We start from the raw sequence: 21,580 nt of genomic DNA, 5'->3' as shown, positions 1-21,580 counted from the left end.
GGAACCTGGCGAATAGTCTTGCTTGGTCAGCATAGATTCCATCCACCAAAACCACCTTGGTCGAGAGGGACTGAGATGGAATGATGGACAACTCATGACTTGTTATACTAAATGAAAATTACGAGGCTACGACAACATGCCGACTTATCCTGATGACCTAAGTGTATCATTTGTTTGGGAAATTGCGTCAAAACTTTTTACTCAAGAAATGGTAAGTATTAATTTATTGTTCGATTGTAGTATTATAAAACATTTTACGCAATTTTATGCAGATATTTCACGTATTTAAAAGGTGCCCAGATGTTACGTAGTTTTGGTGGATGTCATCAGGGAACATCCACCAAAACTTTGACCAAAACCATCAACAATATATTTTTTTAATTTTATCTATAGCCACTATTAGATGTTCAGGGAGACAAAAGATTTATACCACTAATTAGCAGTTAGTGCTCTGGCTAATTATTTTTTATGGTGCACAATTGCTGACCGACCAAACGTTCATAATGATTATCATAACTCTTGACACATAGAGTAAAGTGGTTTTGGTGGATGTTTCTCTCCATCCACCAAACCACCATAGCAATTTCTGCTACTTCCTTACAGAAGACTGATGTGACCTGCTATTTGGAGTACATAACCACAATCTATTTCTTTGTATGTAGAGATATTTTGCAAAGTTCTTGAGTCAGCACCATTTATTATTGAAACCATAATCATAACATGGTGCACGATATAGAATACAAAAGGTTCTGGTGTGGTAATCATGTAATCTTGAAACAGGAGAGTTTTTAACTGACTTAAACTGATTTAAACAGACATTTGCAACAAAATTCCAGGTCCAGAAATTTCTTCCACTTTTTCTGCTAAAATCATAACCTTTAAGTACAACAAATCAGCACATTAGTAATTGTTATCAGGGGTCTGAAAATCCTATAAATCTTTCACATTTATTTCAAGTAACCTTTAATTTCACATGGATGAATAAGTATATTCTCAAGATGCAGAATGTCTTACATTTTACAAACTATTTCCCTAATTTAAATAACAAATTCTATTAATGGTTAAAATTGAATAACATTGGAAGATCAAATTAACTTTGTACTGTTTAAAATTCAGTTTTGGTTTCTTGCTTATTCCAGCCTCTTAATGTTCAAAAGCATTCCTTGTCATTTTTGTGTTCTTCTGTGTACATAACTTGAAAAATAAACACAGAGAAAGGAAACCACAAAGGATTAAACTTGAAGCTAAAGCAAAGTTTAAGTTGAGCCATAGCTGATCCAAATACTGAGCGCTTTGTATTGTAACCCATTTAGCAGTAAAGTTTATCTATATGTCTGCCAGCTTGCCACAAGTCTTACCCCTCTCCTTCAAAAGTCTCTATAAATAAATTTTTCTTTGTGGTCCCTAATTGATGATAAGTATATTACAGCTCCTTAATTTTCCTCTCTCAAGACAAGGTTACTCTAAATTTAACAAAGTAATGGACTTGATAAAACTCAAACTATAACTCAGCTGGCTGCTACTTGCAACCTTAATTTCTAGATATCAGTATACAATAATCAATATGTTATAAATAAGAACCCTAATGCTTAATTTTGCAGTGATCACCTTCCTCCTTTTCATTTGCAGACCAGACTGGAACCTATATAGGTGTGTTTGCTTGTTTTGAGTGGGGATGGAAGAAAAGGAGTCATGCCACATATCTGATTTATTAAATTGCATTTGTTCTGTTTATACATGAGTAGAACTACCTTGTTCTCTGAAAAAAATAAAATTTCTCGCATTTTTATCTGTGCTTTGCAGTCAAACTTCCTTGTGTCTTGGACAAGAAATCTTATTTTCTTGAAAACAAAATCTTCGTTTCCAGCCTTCTGTAATAGGTAAATATAACAGTGTAAGATGAGTGACAGTGTATTTCTCAAGTTATTTTTTGGAATGTGACAAAACGGAAGTGTCATAGTGTGATAAGGAGCAAACATATGATTGCTTGATAGAAAGCAAAAAATGCAGAATTGCATATATTTTCTCCTTTGTCAGAAGCATATGTTAGTGAAAAGTTCTTACAATTGTTAACTTCTAAGCCATCTTCAATTTAGCCAAGATTGAACTGTTATCACGTTTGTCATAAAAGTATTCTGAGATCAATGTCATATGACCCATTCATGTATTTGACCTTTCAAATTAGCAAGCCATAGTTGACAGAAACACAAAGGTTGAGGATAAAAAGAAATTAATATATACAGTACTTCTTCTGTACCTTTTCGTTTCCTTTTCTCTCCAGCTGTTCAATCTATGCTGTGCTGGCAATTGAACACTTTCCTTCCCAAAATTAGGAAAGGCACACCAGTAAAAAACGAATTTTTGCTCCTTAAATATCTCATGCATCTTCCCCCAGTATTTTGTGACTTCTGTCCGAGGAAGGAGGTGTAAGCATTAAATTAACCCGAATGATTCCACGATTGTGGTATCATCCAAGCCATGCCAGAGGACTTGAACTAGACAAACTAGTGAGAATGCACAATAGCGATAGCAAAGCTTTGTAATGCTAAAGAGCTATATCAAATATATATAAATATATGTTCCCGAAACCTTTGACAGCTTTAAAGAAAGAAAACTTCGTCGTCAATCCTGTTTCAAATTCCGCAATAAGTTTAAGCGCCTCATCAACAGAATTTACGTATCCTAAATTATCTGCAAGTCTACCATCAATGGTTCGCGACTTAAAATTCTCGCTATGCTGTTTCTGTTTGTTCCTCAAGAATCATGGGATTTACAGCTTCGGATGTTCGGCTACATCACTTGCGGATTTCCGAGAATCTTCGGTTATGTTTTGCAAGTCATTAAATATTCCATCTCAGTCCCTCTCGACCGAGGTGGTTTTGGTGGATGGAATCTAATGCTGACCATGCTGACCGTCTTGCTTGTTTTGGTCTTCGAAGCCGCCATCTTGAAGGCTGTAGCCCAAATAAGAAACATTGAACAGGCGACAAAAAGGTATGTTCAAACAGTTGTGGTAAAATGTTTTTAAATGATGTAAGACTTTTCGTAGTAAATTAAAATATTACCATAAGCAGTTTCTAAATGATTGATTTAGGACTTTTTGCAGTAAATTAAAAGATTACCATAAGCGGTTTCTAATGTTTACTCTGAAACGTGTTTTAAAAAAACAGAAGCAGCAGTCCGCAACTAGAAGATTTGTTGGACTTTGGCCAATTCTGATTCACCGAGCTTATGGGCCTAAATTTTTCCAACTGAAGAAGTCAATAAATATAAATATTACTCATGATTACCTAGCGAACAGTGAAAACGAACCGTGTGGCCGGGCGACATATTTATTTGATGTTTCATCATGTTTCGCCATTCAATGATCATTGGATGTTTGGACTTGTCGGACCGTTCCTCGATTAATTGAAATGCTACCCGAAGCGTTTCTTGATTTTGACTCTAAAAAAACTGAAACAAGACAGTATTCGTAACTTCAGACTGATTTGATGGATTGTGGCTAATTTTATCCCGCAGAGCTGAGTCAATAACTGAACGAAATCTTTCTCGCAATAGCTATTCGCTTTATTTGGCAAGGTTTTAAAACGAGTCAGATGGCGACATTATATTTATTTGATAGCTAACTTCCTCAGAATTAAATGTTTGTCGCGAGGAGCCTCGCTATTGCTAAATTATCTGTTTGCTAGTTCGCTTCAAGTGATCAGAATCATGATCCTAGAATTTTTCCGCTGACGTTGTGACGTAAATTGAAAATTTAACAAGCAAGCAGGGAACATGAAATTGCTGTCTAGTCATATATAGAAAACTTTGCACATCATATCTTTTGCTTTAAATGGGATATTCTGAGCAGGATATTTCTTTATTCGTAGACACGCATTTCCGCTTTGGGATAGTTTTGAGGAATATCTGTCACAAGAAAAGTAACAATTGTGCTTATATTGTTCCAAATTAGACAGAATGAGGAAAGTGATAGTTGTTATGAAATAAAAGCCGTATGGTGGAGAAATTGGATGAGCACCAATCGTGTACGTGATGCGAATAAAAATACTGAGTTATTTAGTCACGGGGAGGAAAAACGGTCTTGGTAGTATTCAGGTTGTAATTATGTCACAGGCGTCAGAACAATTCAATGATTCAGGGCATGTATTCCGTTTTTTATTCCTTCGTTATACCTTTAGAGAGTTACAAAGTAGAGTAAAATTTCATTTTGAAACTGTCTTTTTGCGTGATATTTTCATGCATATCACATACGTAAATGTGTAATTAGGGGTTTTTTCCCGTGACCTTTCGCTTTTTTATCACAATATTGTAGTCCTCAGAAATGAATTATTCTGGGTAAGAAGTTCTCGAAGAAATTCAGTTCTTTTCGTGATAAAAGTTTTGTCTCTCTTTGACTTTTTTTTTTATTTGAGCTAACGCAATTTTTTCGTGAAATTTTGTTATTCTCAGTGTTTAATGACCTGAACTGATCCTCGTTGTTACGTTGCGTTACAAATGTAAGAATTTATAGTTTTACCCTAATGTTTACATCAACGGCAAACAGTAAAACACCTACGATTTCACTCAATTTTCCAAAATCCCTACAACAAACGTCTTTAGAAGAATAACAACGAAATGATCTTGCACACAACTAGTAAAAATTTACTCAATTTAAATGATAAACGGCTGAAAGAAAACAGCAAGAAGTCAAACACTGATCATTTTAGTTTGCCATATGGTTATACATAACCTCTCCAATAACTCAACCGTCGTCAAAATGTCAACATGATAAGGGCATCATGGGTTTATTTTGTCGATCTACACTCTTGAAGCACCAAGTGAGCTTTATTTCTCGATTGAATAATGAACTCGTCAGTGACATCGCTGCGGGAAAAATTTAAATTTGATTTTATTTGAACTTGAACTGTGCATTTGACACGTGACATTCTATTGGCCTCGCTTTTCTTTTTCCTTTAGAACTTGAATATCAAGAATTAGCAAGGCTAGTAGATAATCGTGTTTCCTGTTGTGATAGACATATGATTGGGTTTGATTTAAAAGTCTGGTTGTATTTTCTGATTCTCGCCATTATCAAGTGGATAAGTACAATTTGAAATTTAGAACACATAGTTAGGTAGCAAAGCACAACATGACAATTCCAATGTCCTTGCAATTACAGTGCCATACACAACCAAAAAAAGTTAACAAATCAACTGAAATAATAGCATAAATCAGGCATTATGACAAAATATCAGCACCTGTTAACCTCGGAGAGCATACATTAAACGCATATTTTGTTTTGTTTTGTTTTTTTCAAAATCATCTCCTATACCTCGACTTTAATTATTCTGGATATCCAATAATTGTTCAGTATGTGTCTGCTACTGAGGTATATTCTAAATAATTATAGATATCAAATATCTTGTATTTTTGTTTGCATACTCTTGTATTATTATGCTATTTATTAGTATGAATGTTATGTTAGGGTTAACCATTCTAGGCTGAAATCTAGAAAAACAAACGAGCTTAAAATTGAAACTGACACAGTATGGACAATTAAGACATATGGGCAGTTAAGACATTCGTACGGAAACTGGGATCTAGTTGGGAAAAGTTTTACAGTTTTGAATTGAGGTAATCTTATGATTTGACCAAAGTGATTACTATAATTCGGTGCCATTTCAGAAAAGGATAAATCACTCCTTCTTTATTTATAGCTAACAGAATAATAATGTTACCATTCAAATTTAGCCTGTTTTTAGGTTGAAATTTATAGTAAAGAGAATATGGAGTCGAGAACGTCTGATGATTCTGATGAAGGTGAGTAACACAGGTTTTCAAGCTAATAAATCACCTTTGGGTCCAATTTCAACTACTAGTTCAGTAGTGTTTATAGCTGCGAGGATCTCTTACATTCATTTCTTCACCGCAGTGCACATATATGATTTCATATATTTACAATCATTATTCATCACATGGTCGGTTTATTTGGACCCAACTTAATGACCAGCTCCCAGGTGGCTTGTTAGCTCAGTTGGTAGAGCGCTGCACCGGTATTGCAGAGGTCATGGGTTTAAATCCCGTTCGGGCCTGAATTTTTGGAAGGTCCAACTACTAGTTCAGTAGTGTTTATAGCTGCGAGGATCTCTTGTATTCGTTTCTTCACCACAGTTCACATTTTTGATTTAACAAATAGAGAAGCCTTGACTGTGCTCTGTTCTGTTATAAGGCACGTAGGAAGCGGCTAGAGCACGAAAGAAGTGTAGGGAGAAACACTCGGCTTCGTCTCGTGTTTCTCCCCACTTCTTGAGTGCTCTAGCCGCTTCCTAAGTATATAAAATATTTTTCATCATTTCTGTTTTTTTATGTTTCGTTTTTAAACACTGAACTTTAAATACTATACGAGTGTTAGCTGTGTTTGATTTTTATTACCGTACGTAAGCTTGCAATGTAACTCAGCATGAAAATCTTTAAAACTCGGAATGTCAATTTTTTTTTTTCGTTTGGGGATTTTCGTATCTGCTCACGTTTCAATAACGTAAATTACGGCGCCTGGTATGTTTACACCCTTTGTTTGGTTCTTCTCTTGCAACTTGCCGGCTTGCTTGTTCCGAAATTTCACTTTCAATTATCGGAAAAAAAACTAAAAAAAAGAACCCGGAAAAGGTTGAACATAGTGCAATTTGGCAGATGGCGTGACAGCTTTGGCTCAGCTCTATGCTCCATACTCTCTCAGAACACGCTCTTTTAACCAATGGAAGCGCGCGTTATATCCGAACTTTATCATAATTTCATATATCTACAATCATTAGTCTGGTTACAAATTTTAATTTTTTTGGCCATTTAATTTTTTTTTAAACTTATGCTTCAGAGACTGATTTGAGTGATTTGGCGGTAAAAGAACTGATGCATCAGCCGTAAAGTAAACTGGAAATCCGAATATCATCAAAGAGCGCGAAGCTGAATGTGGCTTCAAAATTTCCCTCAAAAGGTGTTTTTTACAGTTACGACACGAAGTAGAGGTCTCTAGACCTCTACTTCGTGTCTTCTAAAGGTTTTCCTCTTTTTTTCCTTTTATTTGTGTTTATTGATCGCGGAAATGTTCAACATCAAAATGTCTTATGAGTTTCACTTGAAATAGTGTACTTGGATCTATTATTAAATTGGATAAAAATACAAATTATTTTGTTTGAGATTATAGGATGAGTTTCTTAAGAACGAGAACTATAAGTCGAACAACTTTACTATATTCTCTTCTTTATATTTGATGTGCGATACATGAAAAAACAACAACAACAGCAACGACAACAAAAAGAAACAAGAAAGCAAACAAACAAAACACGGTTTTATTTTCTTGTCTTGGAAATTGGAAATCATTTTTCAGGCCCATGAGAGGTTTATGCCATATGTGCGTACGCCATTATTCCCACGATTAGAAGTATTTTGTGCAGTATTTTTGCCACTTAACAGCTTTTAAACGAATAGAGGATCAGTAAATTGAAAGATAAATTCGAAACTTCCACGATAAGCTTAAAGCCAAATGCAGTATGATAAAATTCCTATTCAGTTGAAATGCCGTATTTTATCAGCTTACTCAGGAAGGAAGGAACTAAAGGTTTCTTGAGGTTGTTGTTATGCTTGCAATTAAGGAGTTTGAGCAGGGCCTCCCAAGCTCACATCTCGAGAAAGACGATAGATTAATTCTCGGACGCATTTATATTTTTTAATGAAAGCGTCACGAGTTATGTTACGCGGTGTTAGGTTACGCGAGGATGAGTTGACTTAATACGATATACGGAATAGTTTGGGAAACGAAATATGGTCGTTTTACGACGCTAATTATCCGAAATGTGAACACTTTACACTCCTTGTATGTCCGTTGCGGTTTCTGGTGATTTCTGCCATGAGACGGCTAGGAAATGTACAAAGTTTTAAAACATACATGTTTCACTTTTGAGCTTTTTGCCATGAACGCGACTCCGCCTGGGCGGGTTGCACCACCTTGAAACGTTTACATGGCAGATTGTCACCCCGGCTGACAGGGTTACCCTACTTGGCAGACCGGGCAACCTGCCAAGGCTGGTCACCCCGCCTATCATATAAACGTGATCAAGATAAAATAAGAAATTATATGGACAGGTGGGTTACCTCACCTACCTGGGGTCCCCCACCTCCATGTGAACGGGCCCTTTATGTGAACCAAGGAAAAAGAAGTGTCACCCGTCAAAGGCAAAATACAAAAAAGCTTTACCCTACCGACTGTTTATTCAAAGCAGCCTCACACTGGTTTCATAGAAATGTAGTCAGGTTTATAACAAATAAATCTATATTCCACAGAATTTCTCCTTTATATGTTTGTGCGTTTTAATTATATAGCGTGGGAACAGAAATCGCTGATTAGCTTCCACTGGACAACTGTCCCCGTGAATAAAAGAAGGTTTAGCATTGGTTTTTTCGAATTTCATGCGGCTATTTCTTTAGTCCACAGGGATGTTCCACAAGATATTGACGTTGATTTGGAGAATCTCAACAAATGTGTTGCATGTCAGTTTAATGTCAAGTACTGATATTGAACAAAAAATACTTCAGAGGAGAGTTTACTTTCAGTATCATGAAGAAAAACTGCATTATGAAAAGTTCATGGTAGTAAAAGTCACCTAGTTAATCATAACTGATTGATTAAATAAAAAAAATTAATTGCAGTAATTGAAAATCATTATTCTAGTGAATTTCATTATTCCAATTGATTATACTAATTGATGTCCGGTCAAATTGATAAGATGTCCGACAAAAATGAAGATTTGAAAGGACATATGTCCTGTTAATAGTAAAAAATTATTTCCAGCACTGTTCGTTGTTATGTTTTTGTTGTTTTCATTTCAGAAAGCAGAGAGATTTTTCAACATTGTACGGTATTTATCGGAGATTTGGATGTTTGTCTAAATGTAGAAACGATTTATCAATAAATAACACATACTCTTTCATCTTTTTCCATCTTTTCTGAGAAACTTCTGTGGACGAGAACTGAATCGTACTTAATGTAATTTATGATAAATTTGATCCGTATAACGAGAAAGTCGAAGTTCGAGCTGACTCATTAATTGTGATCCTAGAGTTAATGTTCAGATGTGAGAATCAAGATAAACAAACTAACACATAAAGACACTGAGAAAAACAGAAAAAGAAATGAAAACTAACCTGCCCACAACCATATGTTTGATTGATGATTTTTTTTCTTTTTTCAGTGTATGCACGGTTTTTACCTAATCAAATATGCAAATTTTTCTAGTTGTTTTGAGGGTAGAACGGAAAGGTCCATGGAGGTGCTAACGTGTGTATGCACGGTTTTTACAGTTGGTTGTATGCGCGGTTTTTCTTAATTAAATGAGCACAATTTTATGTTTCTTTTGAGGGTTTACTGGAAACGTCTGAGGAGGGGCTAACGCTAGAGTTGTCGGTCTTTGAATATCTTTAAGGTGGTCAATTCGAATAATTAACCATATCAAACTCATGGGGTACAAATAGTCTTAACATGAATATAGTGACCACGCCCACTTCAACGCCCCACTCAAAGCGAGTGTAATTTTCGAACATTTTACCATCGTGCGGATTCTCAACGGAAAAAGCACTCAATGTACCTCTGAAATATTAAACTATAATATTTTGGCTTCCTATTTCGCTAATTTTCTAACTTGAAGGTAAAGTTTTTCCCTCGTCATTTTAACCTTTTCTCCGAGCGGTTACGTGAAATTAACAAGGCGTTTTTGTTCAAAACACAACCGAGCGAAGCGTCTCGGGCGATATCCCTTTTACGCGAGCTCAATTTAAAAATGTACCGCCAGAATCAAAAAGAGGAACAAATTTCCTTTGTTTTGATATGTAAAGTGTCGAACAAAAAGCAGATTTACCCTCGTCAAATGGCGTTTCAAAACAGCTGTATCTCCCTTCTTTTGATTTTTTCCTGTTTTGTGAGCGTGAAAGCAGTCGGAAAGGGATCGGGAAACTCAGAAAGCACTTCGGGAATTAATCTGCCATTGTTTACTTACGAGATAAACAAGTAAGAATTGCGAAGTTCATCGCAGTATGAAGTCTAAATAAATGCTTTTTTTAAGCTTGTTCGCTGGATTTTACGTAAACTTCCCTAACTAATTTTTCGTTTCAGCTTACTAATCTATACTATTTCAAAGCAAAGAAGTTTTCAGAGAAAACCATGGGTCGGTCCTTTCAATAATTGTAAACAAAGTGTTTGAGCAATCAGGTATACGAGGTATAATAATCAATAGCCATATATCAGAAGTCTTCAGAAAGAAAATAGTCTGTTTTCAGAAAGCTGTCAAGAAAGCTAGTAATCGTGACAATTAAATGCACTTCTCAGCCATTTGGAAACGGGCCCTCGGTATCGATTTAAGGTGTATTACAACGAAGTTAATGTACATCAGCTTAAAGATGAGAACAGCGCGCCAGTTGAGGGGAGAAAAAATAAAATTAGAAGAATCGTTGGTACAGGAGAAGGCAAAGCGATTGCGAGTGGATAAAAAAGCCCGAGAAGCTATCGAGAAAGCTGAGAAGAAAGGGGCCTTCTACGATAAAAAATTTATTCAGTTGGCCAAAAAATTGATAACAAATGGGAAAAAAGGTAGAGGCCCAGCTGAGAAGAAGTTTAATGACTATTCTAAGCACCTTTAAAAGAGAATTAAAAACCAACAGAAGGAGGAGTGCTAAACTACACTCTCCTTTCTTGGGCTGTACAATTTTGTTGCAACTAAAATTGAAGTCCTCAACACTGAGACTAATCAATATGAAACTCTCAATCTTGTTGGAGAGGGAGAGCTGCTATTTACAGAGTCTGAACCAAAGGCCCTTAATAATGATGACATTGATAACATAGATGTGTGGCTCTACCTCAAAGATAAATTCATCATTTCAAATGAGGCCTGGCATGAAATTGCCATTAAGGCTAATGATCTCCTCAATATATATTCCATCAAGAAGCAAATTAATGAGCCAAACAGTGAATGGAACTTGAAACCAACACCAGGAGATGCTGAAGGTGTTCAGTTAGGATTTGCAGAAAGCTTGCAAGAGCACATTGTTAGGTTTCAGAAGAATGGAGAAATCAATGATGGAGAAACTATTAAGATCAAGCTTAGTGGTGATGGTACAAATATTGGGAAGGGGCTTACAGTTGTCAACTTCACTTTTACTATTCTCCATGAAAATGATGTGGCAATGGATGTGAAGGGAAATTATATACTTGCTGTTATAAAAACTACAGAGACATATGATAATCTGAGAGACAGCCTTGCAGACCTTCGAATGGAAATGTCAAACTTAAAGGAGATAAGTGCAAATAATTGCACCTATAAAATTGAATACTTTTTAGTTGGAGATTTGAAATTTTTAGCACTGGTATGTGGTTTAGGCAGGGCAAATGAGGATTATGCTTGTGTGGGGTGCAAGTGTCCCAGGGAACAACAGTGGGACACAAGCAAAACATGGTCAATTAATGACCCCAAATTTGGTGCTAGAACTGTCACTGAAATAGCAAGGTTTTCCACTGGAAAGAAATTAAACTGTAAGGCACAACCATTATTTGATTTTATACCTATGGACCATGTCATCATAGATACATTACATTTTTTTTCTGAGGATTTCAGATGTTTTGATTGACTTGTTCATAAGAGAGCTGAGAAGAAGTGATGCTATTGAGAAAAAAAAAACCTCTGATGGATTCCCAAGGGATAAATATAAACACATGGCATGTTATGAAGAATTTATCAAAAGTATGGGAATCACTTTTAATTTTAGAATCAAAAAAGAGAGCAAAAAGCTGGAATATAGAGATCTTACTGAACCAGAAAAGTTGAAACTCTTTCAGAATATTCCGACCTATGCTTGTCCCTCATTACAATCAAAACAAAGACATACAAGTGATCTGGGCTAAATTTATGGACATAATTGGTGATTTGAAGCTAGATTTTACATCTGAAGAGGGTATTCTTGAACTGCAAAGAAATATCAAATCATGGTTTGAGCACTTTCTAAAAGTTTACCAAGCAAAATATGTTACTCCCTACATGCATGCACTATGTTAGCATGTTCCAGAGTTCCTGTCACTTTATCAGAACATAGCATATTACACACAGCAAGGCTTGGAAAAATACAATAGTAGAGCTTCCAAAGATTTCTTCAGATCCACAAATCACAAAGGGGTTAATGCCCTCAAACAACTGTTTCTGAAGAAAAACAGGATTCAGTTCCTGGAGGCAGCCGGTTATGAAAGGGTTAAGAACACCTACAACGATGAGCTTGTATTTAATGATTGGACTTCTTAGTCCCAGCCAATACTTAATATTTCCTGGAATTACATAGGCAAAATCTTCAGCTACATTTAAAATTCTTTCATCCCACTTCAGCCCCAGATATGAATCAAGTACCCTATTTGACTCCAATTGGTAAACCATCTTCCCTCTTTGAAGAACGCCGGGCAAAACACTCCCAAGACCTTCCATGAAAATATCTTGGTCAACATTAAGGTCTATGTTTATATCAGGGTCCTCTCGCCGTCCAGACCAAAGCTTTTTCTTTATTTCACGAGCAAGTTGGCCATGGGACGATTCTTTTCTATCCTCTAGAGAGTTTTCCGAGGGAATGAACAGCTTTTCGCTGTGAACAAACGGAAAATATCCAGATCCTCTATCGGCCCTGAAGGGTGTCCATTCATCGAAGCATGTGCTATAGCTAACGTAATGAATTTTCAACCTCTCTTGTTAATTTTGTCAACCTCCCTGTTCTCAATATCATACAGTTTTGTATCTCTCTATCGTGGATTCGCCTTTCTAACGGGGGTGTATGTTAAGTATTTATTGCAAAATCGCTTTGCTTTTTTTATTTCCCTTTTTGACCTATCCGCCATTTTGAAAATTCGCATCGTAAAGCATGCGCATTACGTAGGGTTAGTGGTCGCGTACACCTGGAACCGAGAAAAACAAATGTTCGTCGCGCTGGGGAAAGAGTTTGATATGTAGTTGATTAAAAGGAAATTACTTTATTATACTCCGCCGGAGCAGCACAATAGTAGTTTTTAGACACTTGCCCCCCTTTACTTTGATGTTTCAGTTCAGTTAGTTTTATTTATTGGGAAAAAACACAGGATTATCCTAATACTCTCGTCTACAGAACTGTGCATTATTACTGATGCATTCTGAAAAGTCACATACTCATGTTTTGGCTGACCAGTAACCATAAGAACACGGTCTTCGCTTTTTTCCGGCAAGTGGAGGTTTTTTTTTTTTGTAAATAGACAGTACCTCAAACGCTAAAGTGTCCCATGCCTGTTTTTGTGTCTGTCTTTGTAGTCCTCGTAGAAACTTAACATCTGTGAAAAAAGATCCGAATTTGATTTACGTGACGCGTTAGGGCGCGCTATTTTAACAATTTTGAGTTACAAGTTTTTTTTCTCACTTGAAGTTGAGAAGAGCTACTGATTTTTTTTTGCCCAAAATGATTTGATGTCTTAGGTTAGCACAATGTTATATGAAGATTATTTTAAGTAACCGACAATGTTTACCTCTACTTCACGCATGATGAATTTACATAAAACATGCAGAACATGCAGAACATGCAGAACATGCAGAACATGCAGAACATGCAGAACATGCAGAAACAGGAAATTTCCAGAGAAAAAACAAATTTAACAATCAAAGACCACGGAAATTGAAAATTAAAAGAAGTGACTACTCCAATACTGAATTGACTATTATTTTTGGTGTTATTTTTCCCATTTTTGTTTTGTAAATTCGACTTGGAAGCGTCAAAGTCCAGTAAAGTATACCCAACGATTCACAGAAGCGGGTGCCGGGTGTTAATGAAAGCAATGCAGTAGTTAAGTAGCAAATAAACGAATGCAGTAGCAGTAGATTGAAAGATAAAAGTGAAACTTCCAAAAAGTTCTAATTCAGGTGAAATCCAGGAGATATGTATACTTTCCGCTTTCTGTAATTTATTCAGTTCATAGAGATGCATTATTCCAGGTAAGCAGTTCTTGAAGAAATTTCATCTCGTATGAAAGTTTTGTCTGGCCTTTTTTTTTTTTTTTTTTTTCTCTTAAAGCTAATGATATTTTTTCGTCAAGTTTTGTTATTCTTAGTACGCAATGACCGGAACTGATCCTCATTGATACGTTGCATCACACTGAATGTAAGAGTTTATCGTTTGACACCTCCGATTTCACTCACCTACCGAAAAGGCCCACAATAACGTCTTCAGAAGAATGATCAATGATCTTGCACACGCCTTATGATAATTTTCTCATTTTAAAACATAAACGACTGAAAGAAAACGGCAAGAAGTCTAACATTGATCCTGTTTATTTGCCATATGGTCATACGTAACCTTTCCAAGAGCGCAACAGTCGTTAAAATATAAAAATATTAAGATCATTGGATTATTTTGTTGATCTGTACTCTTAAAGCACTTTTGATTTATTTGAATTGATTTATTTATTTTTATTTTATTTGAATTTGATTTTATTTGGACTTGAACTGTGCATTAGATGCTTGACAGTCGATGGGCCCCGCTTCTCTTTTTCCTTCTGGACTTGAATATTGAGAACTGGCAAATTTAGAAAGTAATCGCGTTTCCTGTCTTGTGATCGTATCATACATTGAATGCATGTACTAGACATAATTATGAATTGATGGAGTTTGATTTAAAAGTCTCGTTGCATTTTCGATCAACATGAACTGTTTAAATTGGAAAAATGTTCAAAATACCAGTGAGTTTTTATTAATTTATGAATTAATTTGCAATGTGTAAACAAGCTTGCTCAGTTTAGCTTTAAAGCTGGTTTAAATGGGGGCCTGTATAAACAGTAACAAGGCCAGATCACAATACGGAGAGCTAAATTCCCTACTCTTTGCTAGAAGAGAAGATGCAGGAGACAGGGCCTACGGTTTATTGTCCTTATCTGAGAGGACCAGAATGTCTAACCATTTGCAGATGTCATAGCCAAGGCAGCAAATTCCCCTCATACATATGTTGGCACTTAAGGAGGAAATTATATACATTTCTTTTTCTAAGTAGGGACATAAATCATAAGGCCTTTCGTGCGATTTTAACACGTTGAATGTTATGTCCTAGCTCCACCAGTACCATCCAGAGGACAGTCAAGAGGACTCCCACCACCCCCTCCCCGCTTGCGTAGACCCCCACCACCGCCCTCAGCAAGGATAGGTAATCCAACCAGCTATTTATGGTCAAACGTTACCCAATAACAGTCATAGGAAATAATGCTGAGACTGATTAAACAGTATTGTTAGCGCACTCAGGTCGTTTCTTAACTTCAGCAGAATCTGAATTAAAAGTAAACTCATTTTTAATTATACATTGGAAGCGCCCGTAGTCAATATGAAACTAATTATTCATTCTGATTAGCTATCTGAGAAGGATCGCCCGGTTTGATCCCACGCAAAGAAAAATTTGCGTGGAGCCTACTAAAGACGTCTTCAGAAGAGTGATCAATGTTCTTGCACACGACTAGTGATAATTTCTCATTTTAAAACATAAACGGCTGAAAGGAAACGGCAAGAAGTTTAACAGTGATCATTTTCGTTTGCCATAAGGTTATACTTAACATTCCCAAGAGTGCAACAGTCGTCGAAATATAAAAAAGAAAAGGTCATTGGATTATTGTGTTGATCTATACTCTTAAAGCACTAAGTGATTGTCGATTGAAGGTTGAATGCTCTAGTAATAGCACTGTAGGGAAAAATTTAAATTTGATTTTATTTGGACTTGAACTGTACATTGGATGCGGGACAGTCGATGGGCGCCGCTTACCTTTTTCCTTTTGAATTTGAAGAGTTAAGAATTAATTAAGTCATGTGATCGTATACACTGAATGCATGTACTGGACGTATGATGGAGTTTGAATCAAAAGTCTTGTTTAATTTTCTTAAGTAGGGACATAAATCGTAAGGCCTTTATTACCATTTTAACACGTTAAATATTATGTCCTAGCTCCTCCAGCACCATCCAGAGGACAGTCAGGAGAAGCCCCACCACTCCCTCCCCGCTCATTTGGAGCCCCACCACCAACCTCAGCAAGGATAGGTAATCCAACCAGCTATTTATGGTCAAACGTTACCCAATAACAGTCATAGGAAATAATGCTGAGACTGATGAAATAGTATTGTTAGCGCACTCAGGTCGTTTCTTAACTTTTTACCAGACTCTGAATTAAAAGTAAACTCATTTTTAATTATACATTGGAAGCGCCTGTAGTCAATATGAAACTAATTATTCATTCTGATTGGCTATCTGATAGGGATCGCCTGGTTTGATCCCACTCAAAGAAAATAATATACCAGTGAGTTTTTATTAATTTATGCATTAATTTTCAATGTGTAAACAAGCTTGCTCAGTTTAGCTTTAAAGCTGGTTTAAATGGGGGCCTGTATAAACAGTAACAAGACCAGATCACAATACGGAGAGCTAAATTCCCTACTCTTTGCTAGAAGAGAAGATGCAGGAGACAGGGCCTACGGTTATTGTCCTTATCTGAGAGGACCAGAATGTCTAACTATTTGCAGATGTCATAGCCAAGGCAGCAAATTCTCCTCATGCATATGTTGGCATTGAAGGTGGAAATTACATATATTTCTTTTTGTAAGTAGGGACATCAATCATAAGGCCTTTATTACCATTTTAACACGTTAAATATTATGTCCTAGCTCCCCCAGCACCACCCAGAGGACAGTCAGAGGAACCCCCACCACCCCCTCCCCGCTCATTTGGAGCCCCACCACCAACCTCAGCAAGGATAGGTAATGCAACCAGCTATTTATGGTCAAACGTTACCCAATAACAGTCATAGGAAATAATGCTAGAACTGATGAAATAGTATTGTTAGCGAACTCAGGTCGTTTCTTAACTTCAGCAGAATCTGAATTAAAAGTAAACTCATTTTTAATTATACATTGGAAGCTCCCGTAGTCATTATGAAACTAATTATTCATTCTGATTGGCTGTCTGAGAGGGATCGCCCGGTTTGATCCCACGCAAAGAAAATAAATACCAGTGAGTTTTTAATTAATTGATGCATTAATTTGCAATGTGTAAACAAGCTTGCTCAGTTTAGCTTTAAAGCTGGTTTAAATCGGGGCCTGCATAAACAGTAACAAGACCAGATCACAATACGGAGGGTTAAATTCCCTACTCTTTGCTAGAAGAGAAGATGCAGGAGACAGGGCCTACGGTTTATTGTCCTTATCTGAGAGGACCAGAATATCTAACCATTTGCAGATGTCATAGCCAAAGCAGCAAATTCTCCTCAAACATATGTTGGCATTGAAGGTGGAAATTACATATAATTCTTTTTTTAAGTAGGGACATCAATCATAAGGCCTTTATTACCATTTTAACACGTTAAATGTTATGTCCTAGCTCCCCCAGCACCATCCAGAAGACAGTCAAGAGGACCCCCACCACCCCCTCCCCCCTCGCGTGGAGCCTTACCACCACCACCACCACCAGCACCACCACCACCACCACCACCACCAGCACCACCACCACCACCACCACCACCACCACCACCACCACCACCACCACCACCACCACCACCACCACCACCACCACCCCCAGCAAGGATAGGTAATGCAACCAGCTATTTATGGTCAAACGTTACCCAATAACAGTCATAGGGAATAATGCTGACTGATTAAATAGTATTGTTAGCGCAATCAGGTCGTTTCTTAACTGCAGCAGAATCTGAATTAACAGTAAACTCATTTTTAGTAATACATTGGAAGCTCCCGTAGTCAATATGAAACTAATTATTCATTTTGATTGGATATCTGAGAGGAATCGCCCGCTTTGATCCCACGCAAAGAAAAATTTGAGTGGAGCCTACTAAAGACGTCTTCAGAAGAGTGATCAATGTCCTTGCACACGACTTGTGATAATTTGTCATTTTAAAACATAAACGGCTGAAAGGAAACGGCAAGAAGTTTAACACTGATCATTTTCGTTTGCCATATGGTCATACTAAACATTTCCAAGAGTGCAACAGTCGTCGAAATATAAAAATGATGAGGCCATTGGATTATTTGTTGATCTATACTCTTAAAGCACTAAGTGATTGTCGATTGAAGGTTTCGAGCGTTGGCCCTTAGCGATCGCTCTGACGAAGGGCTAACGCTCGCAACGTCAGCTTTTTTACCCTCTACGGTGGCTAATTTACGTTTCCAATTCAGTTGTTAACACTAAATTACCTGCTAAAAATTAATTAGGTCATGTGATCGTATCGTATGTTGAATGCATTTATTGGACATATGATGGAGTTTGAATTACAAGTCTCGTTGTATTTTCTTATTTTCGTCATTATCAAGTGGATAAGTATAAAATAAAATGTAGAACATACATTTAGGTAGCAAAGCACAACATGAAAAGCACTAAAACTACGATTTGCTTTTACTCGCGCAAAGCGTCTGGCTATATATGGCCAGTTTTAGGGCTCTATATTTATAGCAGAGAGAGTATTGAGTTGAGCTTGTCAATTGATTCAGACAATTCTGATGACTGTGATTAACACAGGTTTTCGAGCACGTAAGAGCTTCTGGCTAAACGCATGGTCAGAACTTTTATTTTTTTTGGCCAGATATATATATATATATATATATATATATATATATATATATATATATATATATATATATTATTATTTTTTTTTTAATTTATGGTTTAGAGACTGAGTTAAGTGGTTTAGCAGCAAAGAAACTCATGTACTAGCCGTAAAGTAAACAAGAAATCTGAATACCATCAGAGCGCACGAAGCTGAGTGGAACTTCAAAAAAATTAGAAATTTTAATAACTTGGAGGTGTTTTAAGTTGGGGTAACTCGATAACAACAACACAAATTCCTTTGCTTTATTTTATAGGATGAGTTTCTTAAGAACGAGAACTACAAGTCGAACAACTTTACTTTATTCTCCTCTCTCTACTTAAAGTGCAATACATACTCGTCGCTGTTTATGCATAGCACTTTGATTTGTTCTTATTGGTGTATTTTAGTGTACTGTCATTAGTGCATTTGATCCTCATTGTTATTTCGATTATTAGATGTTATCCCTTGGTATTATCTTTCAGTTGTTCTTTATTTTCTCCGTTATCACACAGCGTAATACAAGCTGTGCACTCAACGAGAAACAAAAGTAGTAACGGTTTTATCTGGAAAGATAACGTACTTACCGTTGGTCAATTTGTTGAACGACCTCCTGTTTGTATACTTTTGTCTCCGGCTTGTGGCTTAACAGCTTTTCTCGTATTCTCCCAACATCTCACACGTGGTTTATTGCGCAGGTAGACCGACAGTAAGTGTGGTTTCTTGCTTAAGTAAACGATGACTTTTGTGCGCGACCGTTGATGCGCTTTATCTTCCCGTTGCTTTTAGTTGGTATACAAGTTGAATATTGACAGTTATCACAGACTGAAGGCTATGGTGGCTCATGCTATGGCGGTTCATACAATAATACTCTCCCCCGAGCTTCCCGTCTTAAAAGGAAAATGAAATTTTGGATAAAAATATGTTACATATTTTGCGAGTGTAGTAGTTTTCGGTACGACCGCGGTAAATCAAAATTTACAATATATATTTTCCTGAATAGCGTATGAATAATTTATTACGACCTTCAAAATATTGTAGTCTCTTTTTCTCCTGACTGGAAAAAATGGGGTCATGCTGAAATTAGGGCATAAAACAGGCATTGTGACAATATATAAACGCCTAAAAACGAGGCGCATCTAGCCGGGGTGATTCTTCATTAATATCTGTTGACCTTTCAGTGCTGACACTGTAGTTCATCTGGGTGGAGCATTTTTTATGCGTTAAATTCCGCGTAATGATTACAACTGACCTCTCTCATTGGAAGAATCTCGTAGATAAAACTGGTTGATTAATGATCAATCCTTTACCTCATGAGAGTGACTAGTATCTGATTTCCCCCTGGAATATTACCCCTGAATCAAACATTAAGGTCACGAGAATAAATGAAATCATCACCAACTTAAGAGGCTCTACATAGCTAACCAAATTCTCCTTGTCAGCACTTCAGGAAAAGTATAGAGAACAGGATGGAGAATATACATATTAATGTTAGGGTGTAAAGGTTTCACTGTGTTTCAAACATAATTGATTGCTGTTTATTGCTGTCTATTTAAAAACTCTTCATCAGGTTGATGTGGCTTTTTTTGACATTTTATGATCAGCAACACTTTTTAACAATTGTCAGTTATGGAAGTAAACGAATCTCTTTTGTGTGATTTGTAGAAAGAAAAAAAGAGAATGTCTCAAGGCATGGCAAGCATCCTCCTCCACCCCCTGTAGTAGGGGGGAATGTTAACATTGGAAAGGGGACTTCTTTACAGGCCAATGGTAAAAGTATGTTAAAAAAAAATTGGTTGACTGTTGAAATCACCTTCACTCGGTTTTGGTTTTGCACGTATGACATTGAATAGATGTATGCTCTTTAACTCAATATTTGTTGTCGTAGATCTCCATCTCTGCTAATGCAATTTGTTCTGGTATCTTTTTTTAAAAAGATAACTTTAGCAATATGAGTCATTCACCATCACAGACAAGTCTTGCCCAAGCAAACAGGTAATGAGAATACTCGTATATATCAAATAGAAGTGTTTGTCTTGATCTTACACCAATTCTTGTAACTGATTTAAAAGGAAATATTTAGTAGCTGGAAGGAGAGAATTGACTATCAGATCTGGGAGTTAAAAGAATAAGAATTGCGGCTTCTCATTAGGACAACCTTTATTCAGGGCACACAAGCGTAGCCCTTTGACCCTTATGATGACTAATATCTAATTTCTCCTTACAATATCACACCTAAATAACACATGAAGGTCATGAGAATAAAGGAAATGATCACCAATTGAGAAGCTCTTGATTCTTAAAGAGATTCTTCTCGTCAGCACCAAAGGAAATGTGTAGAGAAGAGTTTTAAGAAAAGTTGGGATGTAGACAGTTAACCCTTTAACTCCCAGATCAAATTTGGAATCTTCCTTACTCTCAACTATACAATTATTACGATAGTAGTTCAGAGAAGTTAGTATTGGATCAACTAATTCTCCCCAGATTGATATTTTTCTTTATTCTGGTCACTTATCTGGTTGATATTGTATCAATATTGTAAGGAGAAATTCTGTCTTGGTCACTCATGGGAGTTAAAGGGTTAAGTCCCCCGGAAATGTTCATGTAACATTTCGATTTGCCTCTCTTTAGGAGTAGTGTACATGTAATCTTTTATGCAAATCAATGGTCATTATCAGATTGTTGTTTTTTCTTCAGGTTTCTTTTTGCAGAACCAATTCTACTGTATTTCCTTGAATAAGCACCCACACTCTCTAAAGGGTCATCCCCTAGATAAACACCCACCATCAATGTCATAATGTCAAACAAGCGCCCCTCTTAAATCAGCGCCCCCACTCTCCTCCCCCTTTTCTCTCAATTTCTTAATTAATAGGGATTTAAGGAAAAACCTGTTTTTACTGCCACTTTATTTATAACCTCTTAAACTTCAACTACAGC

At 36.6% G+C, this 21,580-nt stretch overlaps 1 protein-coding gene and 3 long non-coding RNA genes across 4 annotated transcripts in view; all 4 read left to right on the top strand.

Annotated features, from left to right (window-relative positions):
* Nucleotides 1–30: 30 nt before the first annotated feature.
* On the top strand, nucleotides 31–1,792 carry LOC149039697 (uncharacterized). Its single transcript, XR_016180002.1, has 2 exons — nucleotides 31–211; nucleotides 1,630–1,792. It is a non-coding gene; the product is annotated as an uncharacterized LOC149039697 (long non-coding RNA).
* Nucleotides 1,793–2,914: 1,122 nt separating this feature from the next.
* LOC149039691 (uncharacterized) overlaps nucleotides 2,915–21,580 on the top strand; it is a 95,748-nt gene continuing 77,082 nt past the window's right edge. Inside the window, exon 1 of the long non-coding RNA XR_016179996.1 lies at nucleotides 2,915–2,994. This is a non-coding gene — a long non-coding RNA (uncharacterized LOC149039691). The remainder of the gene's footprint in view (nucleotides 2,995–21,580) is intronic.
* On the top strand, nucleotides 15,604–16,808 carry LOC149039696 (uncharacterized). The gene is made up of 3 exons (XR_016180011.1): nucleotides 15,604–15,660; nucleotides 16,003–16,095; nucleotides 16,716–16,808. It is a non-coding gene; the product is annotated as an uncharacterized LOC149039696 (long non-coding RNA).
* LOC149039695 (uncharacterized) lies at nucleotides 17,096–20,833 on the top strand. Its single transcript, XM_089183067.1, has 4 exons — nucleotides 17,096–17,099; nucleotides 17,428–17,634; nucleotides 20,309–20,419; nucleotides 20,581–20,833. The coding sequence occupies exons 1-4, from the start codon at nucleotides 17,096–17,098 to the stop codon at nucleotides 20,640–20,642; spliced, it is 384 nt and encodes a 127-aa protein (XP_089039193.1). The 3' UTR covers nucleotides 20,643–20,833.

The sequence above is a fragment of the Pocillopora damicornis genome, chromosome 9, assembly GCF_964200805.1.
Source record: "Pocillopora damicornis chromosome 9, jaPocDami1.2, whole genome shotgun sequence".
Classification (NCBI taxonomy): domain Eukaryota; kingdom Metazoa; phylum Cnidaria; class Anthozoa; order Scleractinia; family Pocilloporidae; genus Pocillopora; species Pocillopora damicornis.
Note: the sequence above shows the minus strand (reverse complement) of the source record. Positions and strands in the feature narration are given on the sequence as shown.